The 22,330-nt window shown below is 34.1% G+C and overlaps 2 protein-coding genes and 1 pseudogene across 2 annotated transcripts; 1 reads left to right on the plus strand and 2 right to left on the minus strand.

The window, feature by feature from the left end:
• The first annotated feature begins 407 nt into the window (after positions 1-407).
• Positions 408-3,813, plus strand: LOC143610649 (uncharacterized). Its single transcript, XM_077085065.1, has 10 exons — positions 408-565; positions 1,739-1,798; positions 1,880-1,919; positions 2,028-2,206; positions 2,278-2,316; positions 2,415-2,501; positions 2,596-2,656; positions 2,732-2,856; positions 3,398-3,489; positions 3,610-3,813. The coding sequence occupies exons 1-10, from the start codon at positions 518-520 to the stop codon at positions 3,713-3,715; spliced, it is 837 nt and encodes a 278-aa protein (XP_076941180.1). The 5' UTR covers positions 408-517; the 3' UTR covers positions 3,716-3,813.
• A 1,304-nt stretch (positions 3,814-5,117) lies between these two features.
• On the minus strand, positions 5,118-8,930 carry LOC143610659 (uncharacterized). The gene is made up of 4 exons (XM_077085071.1): positions 8,673-8,930; positions 7,224-7,584; positions 6,466-6,624; positions 5,118-5,347 (listed from the first exon to the last, which is right to left on the minus strand). Exons 1-4 carry the CDS (start codon positions 8,928-8,930, stop codon positions 5,118-5,120), a joined length of 1,008 nt encoding a protein of 335 aa, XP_076941186.1.
• Positions 8,931-16,738: 7,808 nt separating this feature from the next.
• LOC143610663 (18S ribosomal RNA) lies at positions 16,739-17,064 on the minus strand (annotated as a pseudogene).
• Positions 17,065-22,330: the final 5,266 nt, after the last annotated feature.

The following is a 22,330-nucleotide window of genomic DNA, read 5'->3' on the forward strand; positions in this document are numbered from 1 at the left end:
CACAAACTATCTAACACGACCTTATTCTATAATACTTACTGGTATCAAGATGTGTAGATGTCTATGTTAATTAGGTTGCGTAAATGTTAAATAATAAAACAATTTTTTTTAATATTTAATTTTAACTTGTTATTAATCTAAATGGGCAATTTAGTAATTTTAACATGATGCAATCGATTCCCGCACGAACTCCATCTGCCACTGTCACCGGATGACATGTCACCAATGCTATATTCATCACCAATAAAATCACGCCACGTCATCTTAACAATGTCACAAATTTCAACTCCTGCATGTCACCATCCAAGTCAACCAAAACCGCCAGTGTAAAATACCAAAAACACCCTTTCTCAACACCAAAGACTCAGAGCTCAAAAACCTCCATTGAAGAAGAAGAAGAAGAAGAAGAAGAAGAAGAAATTGAGCGATCGATCTGCCATTGATTTCATCACTTATTATTATTATTATTATTTGATCGCCGTTGGAAATTATATTAAGCTAGTGTTTGTGTGTGATAATGGCGGCTCCGTTCTTCTCAACGCCGTTTCAACCGTTCGTTTATCAGGTATATAATAATATAATTTACACGATTTTCATTTCTATGTTTACGTTTCTGTGCGTGTATGTGTAGTTGAGTTCGTATTGATTAAATATTAGCATTTGATCGATACGCGGTGATCAAATTCAGAGTTAGGCTTTTGTAATTCATTAGGTAGTGAAGGTTTTTGCGGTGGATTGATAATTAGGTTAAACTTAGGGTTAATTTAGGTGAGAAATGGAACTGATAGTGAAGTTAATGAGTGTGATCACTTGTAGTTCGACTGTTACAGCACTGATGTTAGATATATACCGATGATCGTACTAAATTTAGGTATTAGGCATACTCTTTGTTCTTTACTAGTGCAGGTGATGTACTATTCGTTTGTAGTTCGGTGAAGGATATCTGATTTATTTACGTTTCTGTGCGTATGTGTAGTTGAATTCCTATTGATTAAACATTAGCATTCGATCGAGACGCCACGATCAAATTCAGGTTTAGGTTTTTGTTTTGAAGCTTTTTGCAGTAGATTGATAATTAGGTTCATACAGTGAGATGTTAGGTTAAACTTAGGGTTAATTTAGGCGAAAATTGGAACTGATAGTGAAGTTAATGAAAGTGATCACTTGTAGTTCGACTGATATAGCACCGATGTTCGTGCAGAGTTTAGGTATCGGGCTTACTATTTGTTGTTTACCGGTGCAGGTGATGTACTGCTCGTTTGTAGTTCGGTGGAGGATATCTGATTTATTTACATTTATGTGCGTATGTGTAGTTGAGTTAATATTAATCATATATTAGCATTTGATCGAGTCGTGAGGATCAAATTCAGAATTAGGTTTTTGTAATTCATTAGGTTTTGAAGCTTTTTTGCGGTGGATTGATGATTAGGTGCATACAGTGTGATGCTAATAGTGTAGTAAACAAGTAATCAATACTTGTGGTAACTGTAAACAACGTGCCTCGTGACAAGTAGTAGAGTGAGTCTGCTTTAGCACTTAAATGCAGGCAACTCATTTTAGTGACATGATTTGCATTTGGATTAGACATTTGAAGTAATGTGCTTTTTTATGATGGTATGCATTAGTCGAATGGTGGAGTAACCTCTAGTGTATAATACAAATATCAAACACCTCTTAGAATGTTGCTTACCTTTTTAATAACTCACTTACTGATGGTGGTTAATATAATCTGTAATAGAGTCCAGAAGATGCTGTTACACCTTTCCAGATTTTAGGTGGTGAAGCTCAGATAGTTCAGGTACTTTTTAGTATTATTTAAGCTATTGGGAAAATGTTCAAATTCATCTTTAGTAATTACGATTCTGATTTGTTCTTTTAGATTATGTTGAAGCCAGACGACAAGGTCAGTGCAAAACCAGGTAATTGCTATAAAATACTTGACGTACCGTGCACGCAATAATAGTAAGCATGTTACTTGAATTGAGCTTAATGTACATTGTCTGCTAAACAATGTGAATTATTTACAGGTTGCATGTGCTATTTGTCGGGATCGATTCAAATGGAAAATGTGTACGCCCCAGAAAACGAAGCGGGAATGTTGCAGTGGCTTTTTGGGAAGAATGTGACTAAAACATATTTTCTAAATAGTGGTTCAACTGACGGGTTTGTTGGTATTGGTGCACCTTCTCTAGGAAGAATTCTCCCGGTTCGTTTTCTTGCCAGTTTTAGTTTTCCTGTTTCCTGATTCTGAACTTCTGATATAGTTTAATTCTATAGATTGACTTGGCAAAGTTTGGAGGTGAAATATTATGCCAGGTAAGCACATTCTGTACACCTGATTCATTCCTTGTTTTATGTTTATGTTTTTTTTTTATTATTATTATTCTGAATTTATTATTAATATCATTGTGTAGCCCGATGCATTCCTTTGCTCCATTGGTGATGTGAAGGTCAATAACACATTCGATCAAAGAGCACGCAATGTTGTAGCTGGAGTTGAGGTGAGATGTAGTTCTTGCTTTTACGCGTTGTTACTTGCGAGTAGTTGCGATGCAGCTTAACTTGTGATACGTATAATACATATGGTGTTTGTAGGGTTTTTTGAGACAAAAACTATCTGGACAAGGACTGGCATTCATTGTTGGTGGTGGTTCTGGTATGTTAATTTGTTAGATTAAACTTGTAACGGTTTCTTAACTGACCTGCTTGTTTCTTTTGCATGTGGTGTTAGTTGTACAGAAGAATCTTGAGGTTGGTGAGACACTTTCAGTGGACATTTCTAGTGTGATCGCGCTCTCATCCACATTAAACGTGCAAGTCAAATATAATGGTCCAGTGAGACGGGCGGTTTTTGGGGTACTTAATTTATATATTTTATGTTCTTGTTAACACATTATCTTTTTTTTTAATCTTTAATAGGGATGTAAAAGAGCTGAGCCAAGCCAGGACTGTTTAGGTTTTGCTTGTTCATTATCGGGCTGAAATGATGAGCTTGGGCCAGCTCATTTTATGTTTAAAATTTTGTATTTTTACACATTGATATATATAAAAACTAAAAAACATATTAATAGCATACAGATAATGCAAAATTTATAAACTACAGAAATCATAATTTTGATATATTTAATTTTTCTTTTTATAATTTCCAGATATTAAAATTTGGGCTTTACTTTTAAACCAATCAAATGAGAATTTTTGATATTTAAATTTTTTTAAAAATTTACCTTTTTTTCATTAAAAAGCTTTACGGCTTTAAGTTATACACATGAATTTTAAATGAGCCAACTAACGAGCGAGCCAAGCCAACCTTGGCTCAGGCTCGGCTCGTTTACAAACGAGCCGATTTTGAGCGAGTCACATGCTTTTGTACACCCCTAACTGTGGGTGGTTTACACAGGGCGATAATTTGGTAAGCGCAATGGTGACCGGACCAGGAATTGTCTTTATTCAGAGCCTGCCCTTCCCTCGTCTTTCTCAACGCATTGCTAGGTAACTAAGTAGTCGTTTTTTTTTCTAAAAGAAATTTGTGTATAAAGATGAATAACGATGGAATGCTTAAAAAGGCTTTAATTTTTACTCACCAGCAAAGTGCTAATTGATATGTTGCAGGTCGGTTACGTCTCCTTACAATCCAAAGTTGTTGATGCAGATATTCATCTTCTGCTTTTTCGCTTATCTTGTGCTCTTTTCATCTTTGGTATTTACCGACATGTGACATATTTCTCTTTAGTTTTTATGGAAACAAGTTACTGCATACCTAAAAACCTAACCGTGTTGTCGAAATTTCTCGTGGATAGACGAAATAGTATCAAGTATCAACCTTTTTGTGTTGATTAAAATGACAGTTTTGCTATATGACCTAAAAGAATTATAGCTATCTTTTTTTTTCAAAAATATATGAATGAGTAGCGGGTTTGCTATGCTCGCGTTCATGACGGATATTGATCTACCGTATTCAGGGGTGTAACTGAGCCCTTGATGCTGCTTAAGCTCGGGTGGGTCTTTCCATATATTAGTGGTGGATTAAACGAGCTCGGGTCTTAAAGCTTGGGTAGGTCTTTCCATATATGAGTGGTGGATTAAACATATGGTGCTAAGTTACCGCCATATTCATTACCTTAAGATGCATAGCCATCTAGGTGTTAACTTCATCTGATTATGTTATATATTATACATGCAATTTGATAATAGTCTTTGATTAATATCCACCTAAATACTTCATTTCAGATATAAGATAATATGATACTAATAAAATCATGGATCATGATAATCTTATTGTTATTAATAATTGTAAAATAGATAAACCTATAATAAGTTTCACATAAATGTTATTTAAGACCTATATGATGGTGTGATTTGTCATTTTTGCTTGTTTTATAACTGAAAAGAGATTGGAAAAGACTCATTTGGAATTATAGGCTTGTATAATATGATAAAAATGGCAATTTGGACAAACGACCAAGTAGGGGGTTTTCTGACTTCGGATTATATTCTCTTAATTTAAGCTCCGCTTTTAAATTTAATGGTTTTTTTTTATTAAAAGTTTAGTAATTTTGATTTATTTCATTTTTGATTGTTAACTTTAAAGTTTGAAAACTTATTAATTCACACTTTTATTTAAATATTTAATTTTGAGTCTAATATTTGTTAAAACTAGAAATTTTCAAAATGGGACTCGATGAAATGGTTTGATTCATTTAAAATGTTATTACGTTTACCTTAAAGAAGTTCTTTTTCTTTTTTCGTGATTCCACTGCATGTCAAGTATGTTTGCATCGAAACTATAGAAAAAAAATCCGACTGACACTAAACTAGTTGTTCGGATCTTGAGCGGATCGTTATCCCACGAAGAAAGAAAGAATCACATGCTAAACTTACAAGACAACCTTTTTAAGACTTTTTTTTATTTTCATCTCACTTTTATTTTGTACAAATGTATTATGTAATCTCAAAATCTACAAGATATAAACACTAAACAAAAAGAATGCGTCCAACAAATTAATAACGAGTGGCTCACGCCTTCGAATATCACACGAGGGTAAGTAAGTAAGTACAAATCACACGAACATAAACACAAAAACTATAACAAATGCACAAACCATCACATTTTCCTTAACTCACTCTAGGCAATTTAACATGTTCATAGAGTGCCAAATGTTTTCAATGTTGGTGGTTTTTTGTAGAAGATATTGAATTGTATCAACCCATTTTTGTTTGTGCACCTTGTTCTTACACTTGAACTCCAAAAGACCCTTTGCTGTTTTGACTCCAAAATATGCATCTGCATTGTCTCTTTCTTTGCAAAATGGCCATGAGGCTTTGTCATTGCACACACCATACACAACACCTGGTTTACACAAGTTTTTAAAGAGTCATTTTCATTTTATAAGGCTATCCGTAGTGGGCGACAAACCAAGGGCGATGGGGGCAATTTTGTGGTGACCCCCCCCCCAGGCGACAATAGGGGCGATAAAGGGGTGGGGGATGATCATTTGTCGCCGATGTTTATTATTATTATATTTTGTGTGTGATATATATATATGTATATATATATATATATGGTTCCACATTTCCACAACACCATTACACCCCTAAAACAAAAACCCACCATTTGTTGACTGAGCGTCACATGGCGCAAGTCGCCCCATTTTGTAGCCCCTTCACTACACATATCCTAATTGTGGATCCTACTAACAAATATAATGTGGCCTTTTTCACTATGTAATGTTAACGACTAGGGAAAAAGACCAAAATGGCCCATTTGACCAACCACATTCCTTAACTAGCCTCTCAATTTTATAAATACCTAAAATGGTCATTCTAAGAACGGTTGGACTGGCCGTTTAGTTCTGTCGTTCAACGGTTTATGGAACCAACAAGATCTTGACACGTGTCCTCAAAACAAACAAGATTTGCCATTCAACTGATCTATTCGGTCGGATATTTCAAAAAATGATTTATTTTAAAACAAAGGAATTTATATTTAAAACAAAGAGCCGACCAAATAGATCAGTCGGCCGATGGAATAGACTAAATTAGTCGGCCGACATAATAGATTAGTAGGATGGCAGATCCTATTGTTTTGATGACACGTGTCAAGATCTTGTTGGTTCCACAAACCGTCGGACAAGAAAATTAAACGGTCGGTCCGACCGTTCTTGGAAGGGCAATTTTGGGTATTTGTAGAGTTTGAGGGTTTGCTAAAGGATGTAGTTAGTCAAATGGGTCATTTTGGTCATTTTCCCTAACAAATATAATGAAGTCAAAACTTGCCTTTATTTTTTATGGAAAAAGCCCCTCCAACATAGTTGCTTTTGAGCTTAATAATAACTTGGGACTTCTTGTTTATGTAGATTGATACTTGCTTCCAATGTAACCCACCTGGACCGACAATCGAACAAGCGTTTAGTCAGTTAAGTTCAGTAATAAAACCAACCTTCCGTATACGACATATTATAATGTTACCTTTGTATACTTGTAGTAACATGCCTTGAGGCTCCCACTTTGTGGTTTCACTAGTAAGCATATGATGACCCTCCATCCCCTTATCGAATGGAATCACCGTTGCATTCTTCTTTGCTTCTTTCGGAAATCTTGCTTTTAGTGCTGCTTCGCCTCTCAAAGCTATAAATGTACACGAAAACCGTTTAGTTTCACAAATGAATAAAAAGACAACACGCATACAGTGAGGTTCATTACAGAACACTAAATTATTGCGAGAACAGAAAACAAACTTAATTCGTTATTTATTTATCAATGATTCATATTTTTAAAATTTTGTAATTCTTAAATACATATGTGTATACTATTAAGATAAGCGCAAAATTTAAAGCTTCTACAAATACGTATTTGATACACCTAATACATCGAAACTCATTGCCCATGGATAAAGAGAAACCGTTTCAACATAAAAAACAACACACACTAGAGAAAGAGCAAACATATAATAGCGGATTCTATATTGTAACTAAGTGTCGCCTATTGGTTCAATATTAAACATCAACTAATTTGCTCAGATGTCAGATATATATATATTTTTTAACTTATGTATAAATGAAATTTGTTCATATATATAAATATTGTATTTCAAGAGATATTAATAAACATTGTATTTCAACCATTTTTTCATATATAAAATATTTTAAGACCGGAAAAATGAATGATTTGTTTTATTTTGCGTGTTTTCGTGAAAATACATGTAAGTATGTAACATGTTACTTAACCTGTTGCAGCTGCAGCTGTGAGAGTCATTAGATGTGTTGGACTTTGAATATCGGTTGCTGACTGGAGAACCGAAACCACAAGATGATGATCGGCTCCAGCTGACTCAGCCAACTCAGAACAATGAGTTGCCAGCAACTCAGTTGCTAAGGCAAGTGCATTGGTCATCCTAGAATCTTCCAACTCCAAGGTTCTAGCAGCCGTATTGGCGGCTGCAGTAATGGAAGCTAGAGCTGTGGCCAGCCCGGCCACACACAGCGCGGCGTGGGCCCGCGCTCTTTCTTTCCTGGCTTTGTCTTTTTTCCTCATAATATTATCTTTGTTGGGATTAAACCATTTCCCTCTTGTCCTCACTCTTGATACCTTCTCATTCTGCATACAGTTGCATATCATTTTATAAACAACAAAATGTTTAACTTGTTTCTAAAGTTTTTTTTTTTTTTTTTTTTTGTGGTTTATGGGAGTGAAAAAAAGTTAGAAGTTTGCTACTTGAATAAGTGGACTTAAAACTTTTCATTTTTTATTTTTAATTCAGTATTTCATTTAACATATAATTTGATTTTCATTTTCTTAGTATTATTATTCGTTAATTTATTTGGTTAGTTTCTTTCTTGCAGACATTCTTATATATACTTTATCGAAAACTGAGTTTTATTAAAAATAAGATATTTTTTAAAATTATGAGACTAAAGACTATAACTCGGTTTTCAATAAATTTATATCAGAATGTCTATAAAAAAAGAGTAAACTCTGGTTTTCGTCCCTATGGTTTGTCTAAATCTGCGATTTTAGTCCAATAGTTTCAAATTTGCAATTATCGTTCATGTGGTTTTATTTCACTTGCAATTAAACACGATCCCACTAACCTCATTAAGTTTGGTCAATAAACCCATCAGCGTGTTCCTCACATGAGGGGCAATTTTTGTCATTTTCTCCCCAAATAAACCCGTCCTAATACGTGAGGGGTTGGGGTGTATTTGGGAAAAAATAGACAAAACTGCACCTCATGTGAGAGGGGCACGTTAATGGGTTTAAAGGTCAAAATTAACGAGGTTAGTGAGATCGGGTTTAATTGCAAGTGAAATGAAACCATAGGGATGAAAATCGCAAATTTGAAACTATTGAACTAAAATCGTAGTTTTGGACAAACCATAGGAACGAAAACCACCGTTTACTCAATAAAAAAATAATAAACTAAACAAAGTTGTGCATTTGGGCTTTTGAAAAAACTAAGAAGCACAAATTACTAAAGGAAAATCAAATTATATACTAAATGAAATATTAAATTGAAAATGGAACCTTTTGAAGTCAGTTGGTTCAAACAAACTTCAACCTTTTTAAAAAAAACTCCCTACAAACCAAACATGTTTCAAAAACCACCTATAACCACTTTTCACTCTCCTCCTAAACCACCTTAAAAAAAAAAAAAAAAAAAAAAAACTTAAACTCACATGTTGTGGTGTGATGAAAGATTCATGCACTGGACTAATGATCTTTTTTTCGAGTTTCGGTTTCTGCGCCGCAGCAAAAGCTTTAGAAATCTCAGCAGCAGAAACACTCCATGATCTAGACAAGAACTCCATAGGCTCCATTGGTGTCTGTGGCTGTTGTATATTTGGTGTTGGGATCATATTAAACTCTATGTATCTTTTACTTCTTGAACTCTCACATGGGTATGAATTACTCTTCCATATATTTCCACCCTCCATAATAAATTTGCTTCAAATATTCATATATTTATGTATTTATCTCAATGTAGGCCTTAATGATATCCTGCCATGAAACAAGATCAAGAAAATAATTAGGGGTGCAAACGAGCCGAGTTACTCACGATCGGCTCGTTAAAAAGCTTGATTGAGCAGAGCTTAATAGAGCTCGAGCCTAAAAGTAAGTTCATTTAATAAACGAGCTCGAGCTTCACTTATCGAGCTGGCTCGTGGGCTTAAACGAGATTGTCATATATATAATTTTTTTTAAATATATAATTATAATTAATATTTAATATATATAATGTTATGAAAAAATAAATAAAACTAACTTAATAATATATATTACTTTATACATAAAGTTATAATTTTTTGTAATATATTTATAACTAATAATTAATATATATAATGTAATGAAAAAATAAATAAAACTAACTTAATAATATATATCATTTTATACATTAAATTATAATAGAAAAAATATATAAAAATAATTATAATTGTACAAAAAAATAATTGATAAATAGTAAACGAGTCGTGCCGAACCAAGCTCGAGTTTGAAAATCTACTAACAAACCAAGCTCGAGCTTTGAAAATAGAGCTCGAGCTCATGCTCAGCTGGTTTGCACCCCTAAGAAAATTTCAGGGTATTTCAAAAAAAAAATTAACTTAGAATATCCAATACATAAAACAAAGAAGAAAAATAAATTGCACCACATCGTCAAGAAAGCTAAGGGGTAGCTCGGACACCCCATGAGGCCTTCATAAATCCGCCCTTGATCATGAATTTTTTAAGTACAAATAATCATTTATGGAATTAGAAAACTTAAAAAAAAAATATACTAAGAAGGAATTTAGGTGTTTTTAGAGATACCCTTTTGATGATATGAAACAAAGCCATGTTCTTGGGGTTGTGGGCACACCTAAGATAACCAGCCTTTTGAAATGTTTAGAAGAAACTGATAATAAGTGTTTATATATATATATAAATGTGTGTGTTAAGTGTGGGGCCAGTCAACAGAGTGACATGATGGTTAGCATAAACATATGACTAGAGACTTGTGCTTGTAAATTCTTGTCTCCCACAAAATAAGGTGGCTTATTTGTGGCCACCCCAAAAGTTAAAACAAAGGTGTGTTAACTTTGTCCCTGTAAAGATGAGCACAAGTACAAGCTTAAAAGCAAATTAAGGGGTGACATTAGATTTATTTAGACTCTTTAATTGTTATTTTATAGTCAAGGTTATATAATTTGATAGAGTATTTTTTTATTCATTGATCGTATAAACGTTGATGTAGAGAAGAAAGAGAATTGTTGCGTGTGTAGCAGAGAGAGGAACACCGAAAGGTGTCTTTATGGGAAAGTAACGTCAAGATTCTTATAAATTTAAATTGGTGTTTGTTCAGTTACATTCGTTTATATTTAGTATTGGAAATTTGGATTTTAATAATCCAAACTATGATTTATTAGTCAATAATAATGCATAATATTGATTTAACCATTGATATATTTAGTTGGTGTTTTTTTTTATTTATTGATCTCAGAGTTTTTTTTATATATTGATCGTATGAACATTGATGTAGAGAAGAAAGAGAGTCGTTGTATGTGTAGCAGAAGAGGAACACCGTAAGACGTAAGGTATTATTATTATGAGAAAGTGACATCAAGATTATTTTAATTAAATGGTGTTTGCTTAGTTATAATTGTTTGTTTTTGTTAATCTATGTCTAGTTTTCTCATTTAAGTTCGTGAATTGTACGTTTATATTGTTAACGAACAAATATGTTTATTTTCTTAACGAACAAATACGAACTAGAAAACCTCGTTTGTTTAGTTCTTTGTGTTTGAAAAAAAGAACAAACGCGAACATGTCCTTGTTCATGTTCGTTCGGTTCGTTTACATGTCTACTTAGACACGAGTATTTATGAAATATTAATTTAAAAACTTTTTAGATAAATGAAGGAATAAGCAACTTTAGTTTGAAATATATTTTATAAAAATAACCATTTGATTGGTGTTTGGGAAAACATTATCCTGGTCTTTTGTGTAAGTTGTTCCCAAATTCTCCAACAGAGTACTCCTATTCAATTCATGTTCCCAGTCTCCGTTAAATGCGTATTACCGCCGACCTTTATTTTATTTTATTTTTTTTAGAACAATGACTTAGGTCATCGCATTTGTCACTTTTCAAATTTAAAGAGCCTCGGTGTCCACTCTAATCAAGACTTGTTGATTTAACCGAGACTACGTTGGCTTCAGAGTATGGCTGGAATGTTTCCTCGAAAAATCATACCACCGGCCTTTTAAAATAGTGTGAGTTTTTTTTTATTTAGTTTCTGTAAGGAAAAATGTGAAAGAAATCTTAAAGAACAAACACAAATTGGTTTTTCTTGAAAGTTTTTGTGGTTTTCTAAAAGTACGATGATTTTTAACAATATTTCAAAATTAGTTTTGTAGAGTTGGTACCACTTTATAATTGACAATATGCATTTAACCCTTACATGTTAAAAAAAAATACAACATGATAATTTTTAACAGTGTTTTGAATTAAACTCAATACCCAAATGAGGCTTGTAATATTGTTTTATAAATTGAGCTAGCTAAATTGTTATATAACATCAAAGCTTCAAAAATTATCAAAGCTTTACATAATTCTCTTATATAATATCAAAGCTTCAAAAGTTATCTCCCATCGTTTTCGTACAACCCCCATGTACATGGCCAAAAAAGAGCGAGAACACCACACGCTGCTATGAATTAAAATAAGCATGAATCACGCCTTCGTTTTAAAGGAGCCCTAAATCTCAGTATTAAGCATGAATCAAACGAGAACATATATCATGCATGGACAACCTGCTAATAACTTGGGTTATGGCCCTAGTGTCCAGTGGCGGATCTAGGAACTTTCACCAGTGGGGGCAAAGAAGTATGTTCGATATAAACACTCGGTTGTAACGGGTCAAAACATGTCGATTATAATGAGTAAAAACGTGTCAATTATGCAAGTTTTGGTTTTAAAAGCTACATTGCATAAATCAATTCAACTTAAAGAAAAAAAAACATGTAGAATGAATAGCCACTATGTCCGAACTCAGAAGCCTTGTGGTTTTATAGACCTATGGACTCCATAATCAGTTACGTGTGCATCAATAATATATGCATAAAAGTAATAATTAATGCATACTATTGCTTTAAGTGATGATATTATAGTCAATTTATTTTATTTTTTTTAAACAAGAAATTGATTTTGATGTTTTCCGTTTCCAGTTTGTTAGACTAAAATAAACACACAAGTTGGCTAAATTAGAGCGTCTCGTTTAGGCTTTCTAAAGAGCAAGGGGCCTTCTCAGTTTTGTCTTGGGGCCTGTGGATATTCTTCTTGGATGAATGAATCCGCCACTGCTAGTGTTGTTTCACTAACAAGCTTATGGATCATGTGAAAAACCTTGGATGATCCCTTCTTGTACTAACCGAAGGAAAGTGCCCCTCAAAAGACATTTCAGAAAGAGAGATACTTCAACTTAAAGAAATTTAGTAGCGAGAACCTTTCCCACAGTAATATGTCTAGCAATAGCCCATTGTGCAAATTTTTGCAAGTAATAATCCTCACTACAATAGTCGATAGGTGTTTTCAAAAAGCCATAAATAAATTATGAATGTATTTTCAACAACAAAAAAGCCTTAGCCCATAAACTTGTCGAAGATATTAAGTTCCGTAGGTTTCTTTGAGTAAAAAAGTAAACCTTAGTCATTAAAGTGGGTCTCAATGATGTAGTTTTGATTTTTAGTAATATAGTGGCGATAACTAATCATTAAAATTAAAGGTTTTTTTATACAAAGAAGTATTTAAATATTTATGTTTTTTTTTCATGTTCACTTTATATCATTTGTATAACATGTTTACCTAAAAACAGTGAATTGTTGTATCCGAATAAGTATTTTACACAATTTTGATTTTTATACAATTTTTCTTTCCTTTTCACACTTTATCTAATATTTAACTTGGGTAATATACGAGATTTTAACCTATTACTTAATAAATAAGTAATTAGTTGTGTCCACTTAATAAATAAGTAATTGGTTGTGGCTCAATGGTAGAGCACTCACTTTACTAGTGAGAGACTGAGAGGTAGGGGGTTCAAACATCACTATCACCAATTTATATCGGAGATATAAGGGATGACAATGGTTTGCCATGGTTCGAGTACTGATCTCACCCGGTTTTACTGGCTCCTCGTTGTCGTGCCATTTGGCGGACGTGGGGTCGGGTTTTATCCGGTGAATCCCTCAATAGGTGGACCGCTAGGGGCTTCGTCCGTCCAGACTAGTGGCCGGCTCGAGCTACCTTTAGCCAATGAAAGAACACCCGACGTTATTTAGTTGGTCGTTCAAAAAGAAAGTTGTGTCCACTAATGTGGGGGCATTTGGATGATTATTTTTTATTACTAAATATTGAAATCGTATAAACATTGTTATCCAGTCATGTGGTTGACAGTCTTGAGAAGGCCACTTTCCGAACCAATCACATGACTTTCAAACTTCAAAGGAAATTATGCATGCTTATGTTGTTTTATTACTTATAATTAGGAAACTATCACTGTTTCTAAATTCTATATCAAAACGTATACCTTATATTAGTGACGGATCCATGATTTTTTCATATTAGTTTATCTTTTTCGGTTTTCAATTTTCACACAATCAAACGTTAAATAATTCGGGCCGGTCAGACCTTATCAGAGAATATGATATAATAGGATACCATAATAAACAATATGTTAATTTAAAAAAGTCCTATTGGATTTTAAAAATCCAAACTTTTCACCGTTGCTCCGCGCTGAGCCGAACTTTGAAAATATACCATAACGGTCCCAACTTTCAAACTATTGGTTGGCAACGAGCTTTTCATTAACGGGGTTAGATCTCGTTAGTTTTTGCTGACGTGGAACTGGCTAACTGCTTACATGGATTTTTTTATTTCTTATTTTTATTTAGTATTACGTTGATTAACCGGGCAATACTAAATAAAAAATAAGAATTAAAAAAATCCATGTAAGCGGTTCCACGTCATCAAAAACTAACGAGATCTAACCCCGTTAGTGGAAAATTTGTTGTCGGCCAATAGTTTGAAAGTTGAGACCATTGTGGTATATTTTCAAAGTTCAGCTCAGCGCCGACCAACGATGCAAATATTGGATTATTAAAATCCAATAAACCTTTAAAAAACATGTAAGGTCTTAAAAATGAAAAAAAAAATTACAATAAATGGGTTGTGGTACTTTGGAAATAATCGGAAGCGAAAACTTTTTTTTTAGCTATTAAAACCCTAAACTAAATACACAATGACGGTTTACCAAAATAAAAAAGAAAAAAGATTACCCAAATGGGACTTAAAAAGAGATAAACTTGAGACCTTTCAAATAAGGAATATTGGATTTTAATAATCCCTATTAAGTGGTATTGGCTGATAATAATCCATATTCGTTTTATTGCCACTGGCGGTCCCAAATTCAAAAAAGTTGGCCCCCAATGGTCCTCCGTTAAAATGACTTAACGGTGTTAGAGTTTTTTCTGAATTTCAAACCAATGTTTAGGGCTTTTAATCGTTAGGAGTATACGAGTCGATTGGTGTAAAACTTAGTTTGAAATAGTGCTTCAAAATGACGAAACAATGCTTCAATTCGGGTGTTTGAACTTACAATTAATCAAAATCGAGTCGTTTTGATCATTGTTTTGAGCAAAGTTTTACACCAATCAACTCGTATCCTCCAAACGATGGAAAACCCTAAAACATTGGTTTGAAATTCAGAAAAAACTATAACGCAGTTGAGTCATTTTTAACGGGGGACCATTGGGGGCCAACTTTTTTGAATTTGGGACCGCCGGTGACAATAAAACGAATATGGATTATTATCGGCCAATACCATTTAATATGGATTATTAAAATCCAATATTCCTTCAAATAAAACCAAAACTAATAACACAATGATGTTTTATTAAAAAGAAAAAAAAATGTAATCAAAATGGGTCTTTGAAAGGCAATGATGGTTTATCAAAAAAGAAAAAAAAATGTAATCAAAATGGGTCTTTTTGAAAGACTTAAACTTGAGACCTTACAAGAGATTATGAAGGATTTAAAGGAGGAGTTTACCACTAGACTATCTTAAACTTTTTGATATTATTTAACTTCTAAAAATCTTATGGGTTTGCTAATACTTTTTTTATATATCGTTTTAATGCAAAATTTGAAAATCAACAGGTTCCCCTGAACTCGGGGAACCCGCACTAAATCCACCCCTGCTCCGTGTCACTTTTTGCAGGGCCAGCTTCGAGAATTGGGGAAAAATTAGACCGAATGCGAAAAATATTTTGAGCCTCAAGTAAAAAGAGTATTTTGTTGGGGTTAAACAACTTATTTTTTAAATGGCTTCCCTGGTTATGATTTGGGTTATGTAAAAAACTAATGTATAAAAACAGGCTTAAACATGTCTCAAATGAAACTAGAACCCACAATCTTTTGGTTAGGAGTCATCCACCTTTGCCACTAGACCAAGTTATTGTTATGTAATTGAGTTCAAACATTAAATATAGGGCAAATACCATAAAAAACCAACATACTTTCTGTTTTTTCGCACAAAAGTCCCTCAACAATTTTTTGCACGTTAAAGTCCCTGCAGATGTTAAATTTGAACAGAGAAGTGACGTAACTTTAAAAACAATATGAAATTGATTTTTTTGAAGCTTTACATGTTTTTTCCCTAAGCTTTATACTACGTGAGTAGGACGTGTTCCTTATATAATGGATTCTTGGGAAGATATAGCCAAAAAAACATTTTTCTATTCACAAATGCTTTTTAATTAACCACGATTAAAAATGTACAAGACAAACTAAACAATCTTATTATATGTTTTTACGTTCAAATTTCTTTAAATTATCTAGTACTATTTCAGCTAACTAATAGTAAGTATGTTTGCTTAAATTTATCACATATTCATCTTTGACATGGTTATTATTATTTGCTAGACACAGATTTTGAGTGTTGGATGTGGCAATTTTGCTAGATGGATCAGAAAATTAGGTGGAGTTGTTCAATTCTTAGTAATTATTTACATATATAACGTTATCTATAGCGTTGGAATAAATTATATATTCACACACACTTAAGGAAAAATCACATGCATAAGGAAAAAAATCAATTTCATTGTTTTTAAAAGTTACGTCATTTTTTTGTTCAAATTTAACATGTGCAAGGACTTTAACGTGCAAAAAATTGTTGAGTGACTTTTGTGAGAAAAAACAGAAAGTATGTTGGTTTTTTATGACATTTGCCCTTAAATATACATATCCTTTTTCATAAAAATACATATAATTTATTTATAAAAAAAATCGGGCGGTAGCGGGTAGTCGGGCCTATGGTCATCGACCACTCAGCCCCATGCTATGGCTGACCCTGACTTTTTGTTACTAGTAGAGGTGGACAAAAAAACCAGTTAACCGAACTGACCCGAATATTGAACCAAAACCAAACCGATTATGTAAAAACCGGATTGAAACCGATTGAAATCGTAGGTTCGGAACTGGTTTGTAATTTCTTCCAATGAATCTGGCAAAAAAACCAATTTCAACCCGAACCGAAACCGATCGTAACCTGGTGAAGAAATCGGTTTCAACCCGAACTGAAACTGATCATAAATTTTACTTTTGTTGACCAAATCGAATCAACTACAACCCAAATTGATTTTGGGTATTGAACCAGTTTATGCACCTTTAGTTACTAGTACTATGATAAAATTAGCCTTCTGCCTCCACGCAGCATTGCTCCGTTAGGCTTTCGCCCATTGTGGAAAATTCCCCACTGCTGCCTCTCGTAGGAGCATGGGCCGTGTCTCAGTCCCAGTGTGGCTTATCATCCTCTCGGACCAGCTATTGATCATCGCCCTAGTAAGCTATTTCCTCACCAACTAGCTAATCAGACGCGAACCCCTCCTCGGGCGGATTCCTCCTTTTGCTCCTCAGCCTACGGGGTATTAACAGCCATTTCCAGCTGTTGTTTCCCATCCGTCCGCCACTGGAAACACCACTTCCCATCCGCCACTGAAAACACCACTTCCCATCCGACTTGCATGTGTTAAGCATGCCTAACCCGTTATGTGGAAATCATTCGGAAGTTGTATTGCTGATCATCTATTTATTTCATGCAAGTTAGCCTGAGATATTTTAAGACAAATTAATCTTTGGTGCAAAATTCCATATTGTTTATGCTCGATCCGTTGGTGACATTTAACATTTTGGTTTTGGTAAACTTTTAATATCAAAAGAAGCCTCAAAGAAAATTGTTAAAAGCGATCTTTGTAACTACACTATACCGTATTTGGTGTGCTAGAAACAAACAAGGTGTTTAATGGAAAGGTGATAAACAACCAAAAAAAATTGAAGGACATTAAAGTATTATCTTTTCTTATCTGAAATAGAGTGAATTTTAACTCGATAGATCGAACGGTCATCTTTGCGTAAATTTGATGTTATGTGTTATTGTGTAAAATGTAACTTGGTGTTTGTTTTTTGGTCTCTGGCTTTCTTACTAATGTCTTTTTGATCGCTTAAAAAAATTGTATCAATGTCTATCATTGACCACATTTAATACACATTTTGATACCGACATAGACTACAATCACTTTGGTAACTAAGCTAATGTATATGTTCTAGTTTTATCCAATTTAAGCTTTTTTCTAAGTGTTTATATATCATGTGAAATTGTGAAAAAACATATACATGTCACCAATAACTTCATCGGGTGAATTAATGAATTACGAACATCTTATCCTTCAATTGCATACGCTTATTCAATTTCCTATCTATTGATTTTTTCAAGAAAACAAATTGATTCGCTCGAGTTGCAAATGAGCCCAAGTTCGAACTAAGCCAAGTTTGCGCTTATGATTTAAAGATAGAATTGAGTGTGGCTTAGCTCTAGCTTAGGTCGTAAACAACCCTAGTTATAGTAGCTATAGAGAGATCTGACATCAAAAAGTGGGTTGACCAAATGGGTGTAGCCCCTGGCCGGGTTGACCTAGTCTTTTGTCTTTGCCAGCCCTACGCCTAAAACAAAACGTTAAGACAACACATACGCCACCTAATGGGTAAGCGTGCGTTGATGCCTTGTTCGACTTGAGTTGTTTTTAACAATCTTTCCAAGTGTTTTGGTTGTATTATTTGTTAACATATCTAATGTGTCCATTACATGTGTATTTATAAGAAAAAAGAAAAGCCAAATATGGATGAAAGTAAGTGTTAATAGACATTCAAGTGTTACATAAGCGTTTGGATTGGTTCAGTTGATTACTCCAATCAACTTTTTGTTTGAAGTTAAATTTATATCCTTGAAAGCCCAATACGAGACGATGTTGGCCCATATAAATTCCCTCATTTTATGGGCCTATATTATTTAATTTCTCTTAATTTATTAAATAAAACTCATTTTTATTGTAAACACATGACACTCGAGTTGGTAAGGACCCATGGTTAAGGGTGTTAAAAAAATATGAATTTGTATCCGAAATATCTGAAAATACGAATTCAAATTATCCAAAAATTTGGATTCTTCGAATTTGGATAGTGTTTTTGAAAATTTTCGGATAGTTCGAATATCCGAACTATCCGAAATATTTTTTAATTTTAAATAATAAACATTATTTTATAAATTTCGGATATTTTAGATAATTTTCGGGTATTTCAGATAATTTTCGGATACTTCGAATAATTTTTCGAATATTTCGGACAATTTTTCAGATATTTCGAAATATCCGAAATAATTTAAAAACAGATTTTTTATAATTATTATTTTTTCAGATATCCGATTTACTATATGAACTTCGAATATCCGAAAAGTCCGAATATCTAGCTCGGACCACCCCTACATGTCATACATTATAAATCACATATATTTATTATGAAAATAAAAATATGAATGCTCCTAGTAAATGCTACACGCAAATACTTAAGTGCTTCATTGTGATACTTTTTAACAAAGCCCAAAGTCCACATTTGTACGGTGTACCATCCATGATAGGTTTGGAGAGATGAATAAACGATAAGAAAATAAGAAGACTTTTGGATAGTAATATTCCTTTTCGATATTTAAACAATTATATCTATATGAAATTTATGATCATATAAGAACTAATTACCTACTTTGTATTTTGTAACCATGTAACGTGGATTACTTATGAAGTTTATATTGTAATCGCGCTAAATGCTTCAATACGCTTAGCTATTTATAAGAAAAGTTCGGGAACCATTTTTCATAAAGTGTTTTACGTTAAATACAAAAAAATGGTGAAATAAAATATGGATGTTACATCCCAAGGAACGTCTTTCGTCATTGCTAGTATTGCATACAACTGATACAAGCTAACTTTATTCAAATGGTTACATATTTTAAAAAATAAAAATCTAAGTTGCTATTTTTGTGGTTGGCGAAATTAAGGCGTTTAGCTACTTGTGGGTTAAATATTAGGGAAAAAACACGAGTCATACTTGAGAGATATGGCGGGGTTTTAAGCTTTGATGTAGTAGGTGGTTTTGTTTTTGTCACGTTGGTCTTTTGACTTGTATTGCTACACGCTTGGTGGCTTTGTGGTTTTTTGGTCGTTGCTGGTATTTTGCTTGTAACGTTTTATTTTTGTTTATATTATAAAGTTTTAGTTAGCCGTTAAAAAAAGTTTCTATTTTTGTTTATAGGAAACAGAAACTCAAGTTGTTTTTTATGTGATTTGGCATTCTAACACTTTTTGGTTAGTGGGACATGTTAGGGGTTAATACAATGTAAGGGCATGTTTGGCTAAGCTTATAGAGAGCTCCTTATGACTTATGGAGGGGTAAAAAGACAAAAATGTCTCTCCATAAGTCACTATAAGTTACAAAAAAGACAAAAATGTCTCTCTATAAGTCACTATAAGTTACAAATTTGTAACTTATAGTGACTTATGAAGAGACATTTTTGTCTTTTTACCCCTCTATAAGTCATAAGGAGCTCTCCATAAGCTTAGCCAAACATGCCCTAAGTAAATTTGTAACTTATAGTGACTTATGGAGAGACATTTTTGTCTTTTTACCCCTCCATAAGTCATAAGAAGCTCTCCATAAGCTTAGCCAAACATGCCCTAAGTAATGTTTTTCTAAATGAAAGGGAGAGAACTACGATGGTGTTGGTTTTTTTTTCCTTGTTTTATATTTTCTTTTGTTTTTTTCTTATTTTATTTACTTTATAGAGTTTTTTAAGTTTTATAAATATATGCAAAATGTGAAACTTTAAAAACAAATAGTTTATTGTTATAAATACTGAGTTTTATTAAAATAACATATACAAAGTTATTAGGAAGTGACATTATTTTTAGACCTTTTCGGTGTTTGCTATTAGGGCCAACTGGCCAAGGGTGTCATACCGATTTCTTTCCTTGCTATTGCATTCTGTAGACGGTCTCGAAAATAGAGGTGGCGTTCTTACTCCTACCATCATGTCACCCCATCCCACTTATTTTGTTTTATCTACCGAACGTAATTCTATACTACCTCGATCTCTTTCAATACATCATTTACTTGAACCATCCTATCGTTATGAACCCGAGTTCGCGCACCTACCTCACAAAATAAATTGATATTTCTTTTACAAACTTTTTTTTTGAACGAACAACGAATCCTCTAAATTGACTACTAGCTAAATTCACCATATTGGAATACACTCGCTTTATTGATTCGGGAAACCCTCACCTAAGGCTAACGTCCATGAACACTCGCCCGAAGACACTACAGTGAGGTGAGATAAAACTTGTTCAGTTCAATAATCCAACTAACAAACGCCACCTACTCCCCTAATCCACTGTCAGCTCATTGTCTTATGTTTTTCCCATTTAGAGGTGTTCACGGTCCGGATTCCGCGGTTTTTAAGTGAAACCGTGAACCAAACGGTTTGTAACGGTTTTTTATTACCTAAAACCGAACCCAAACCAAAAATCAAACCAAATAGAACCGTTATTTACGGTTTGGGCTTCAATAATAAATTGAATTTATCATAAAAACCAATACATCTATTGATTTATCAAATATATATGCCTGCATACTGTATGCACAAGCATACAAAATAGTGTCGAAAAATTAAACTTGAACATACAGTAAAAGTATGCATGCATACAGATTAAAATCCAAATATGTATTACATTCACGTATGGCTCTAATAAGAATTGAATATATCTAATATGAAATATTTTTGAAAAATAAAATATAAATAAATCTTACGGTCCGGTCCTGTTTCATACAACCGGTTTTCGGCATTTTGGGGACCTCCAGTGGAGGTTGGCTTCCTTCCCTATGCGATGCGGAGGCTTAGGAATTTTCTCAGCTGAGGATGTCTCCGCATATGCCTTTGTGGCTTCCAGGTCTCAGTCGTGGAAATTGCAAGACCACATCCTGTGAAACGCTGGTGTTATGGGGGTAGATCCTGACTACTCTTTTGCACTTGGTAATATTGGAACAACTTTTCCGGACCTTGATATAGGCGGTTTTACTGATAAGGAGACCCGCCTCCAAGAAACCTCAACAAACATTGGCGAGTGCTCTTTATGGTAAACACGTACATGATTTGGAGAAGCGATTCGATATGACCCTGAGACAAAAGGCAGTTTTAGCTTGTCTCAAGGGGGCTCATGCCCAGGATTTTTTGACTGTTGTTCCCATTGAAGGTCTTGCGCAACGGATGTCGGCAGTTGAATACAGAGTCATCCTTAAATACCGGCTTATGATTCCTCTTTTCCCTCCAGATGAATCATGCCCCATTTGTAAAAAAACCTGGATAGATTTGGTGAGCATGCCCTTCACTGTAAGAAATTGCCGGGATCCAAGTATCGTCATGACTAGGTTAGAGATGTCTTATGGGATGTGCTTAGACGTGCCGGGATCTCAGCCAAGAAAGAGGCACCTGTTAACTTTTTGACTGATCCGCGAGATGGGTGGTCTACCCTGCGTCCTGCGGATGTTCTTGTGTTTGGCTGGGCAGGGGGTAAGCATGCGTGTGTTGACCTCACTGGGGTGTCCCCGTTGGTGGGGCTGAGAGACAGTGGCTTCGTACCTGGACATGCGGTTTTGAGAGCGGAATCTAGAAAGGTTGCTAAGCATGAGACAACGTGTTTGGAGAATCAACACGTGTTCATTCCATTTGCCTTCGACACTTTTGGATCCCTAGCTCCCGTGGCGGTTCGCTTCTTGGAGCGGGTGTAGAAGGTGGTCCACAGTGACTCGCAGAGCCCGAGAAACCAAGGATTTATATTTAGTAGAATAGGCTTTGCGATTCAAAAGGGGATAGCGGCGCAACTTGTTGCTCGCTTACCCATTATTCAGATGTAGCTCGGT

Source organism: Bidens hawaiensis, unplaced genomic scaffold (assembly GCF_021521415.1).
Source record: "Bidens hawaiensis isolate Kalapana, Puna unplaced genomic scaffold, B.hawaiensis_p1.1 tig00027344_1, whole genome shotgun sequence".
Classification (NCBI taxonomy): Eukaryota; Viridiplantae; Streptophyta; class Magnoliopsida; order Asterales; family Asteraceae; genus Bidens; species Bidens hawaiensis.

What these genes read in the sequence shown, in the direction of transcription:
- LOC143610649 (XM_077085065.1), top strand. Translation starts at nt 518, where the DNA reads ATGGCGGCTCCGTTCTTCTCAACGCCGTTTCAACCGTTCGTTTATCAG. An exon ending in ATGTTGTAGCTGGAGTTGAG is followed by an intron (nt 2,502 to 2,595) that starts GTGAGATGTAGT and finishes TGGTGTTTGTAG; the next exon opens with GGTTTTTTGAGACAAAAACT. An exon ending in TGAGACGGGCGGTTTTTGGG is followed by an intron (nt 2,857 to 3,397) that starts GTACTTAATTTA and finishes TGGTTTACACAG; the next exon opens with GGCGATAATTTGGTAAGCGC.
- LOC143610659 (XM_077085071.1), bottom strand. Translation starts at nt 8,930, where the DNA reads ATGGAGGGTGGAAATATATGGAAGAGTAATTCATACCCATGTGAGAGT. An exon ending in CTTTCATCACACCACAACAT is followed by an intron (nt 7,585 to 8,672) that starts GTGAGTTTAAGT and finishes CAGAATGAGAAG; the next exon opens with GTATCAAGAGTGAGGACAAG. An exon ending in CACAGCTGCAGCTGCAACAG is followed by an intron (nt 6,625 to 7,223) that starts GTTAAGTAACAT and finishes GTACATTTATAG; the next exon opens with CTTTGAGAGGCGAAGCAGCA.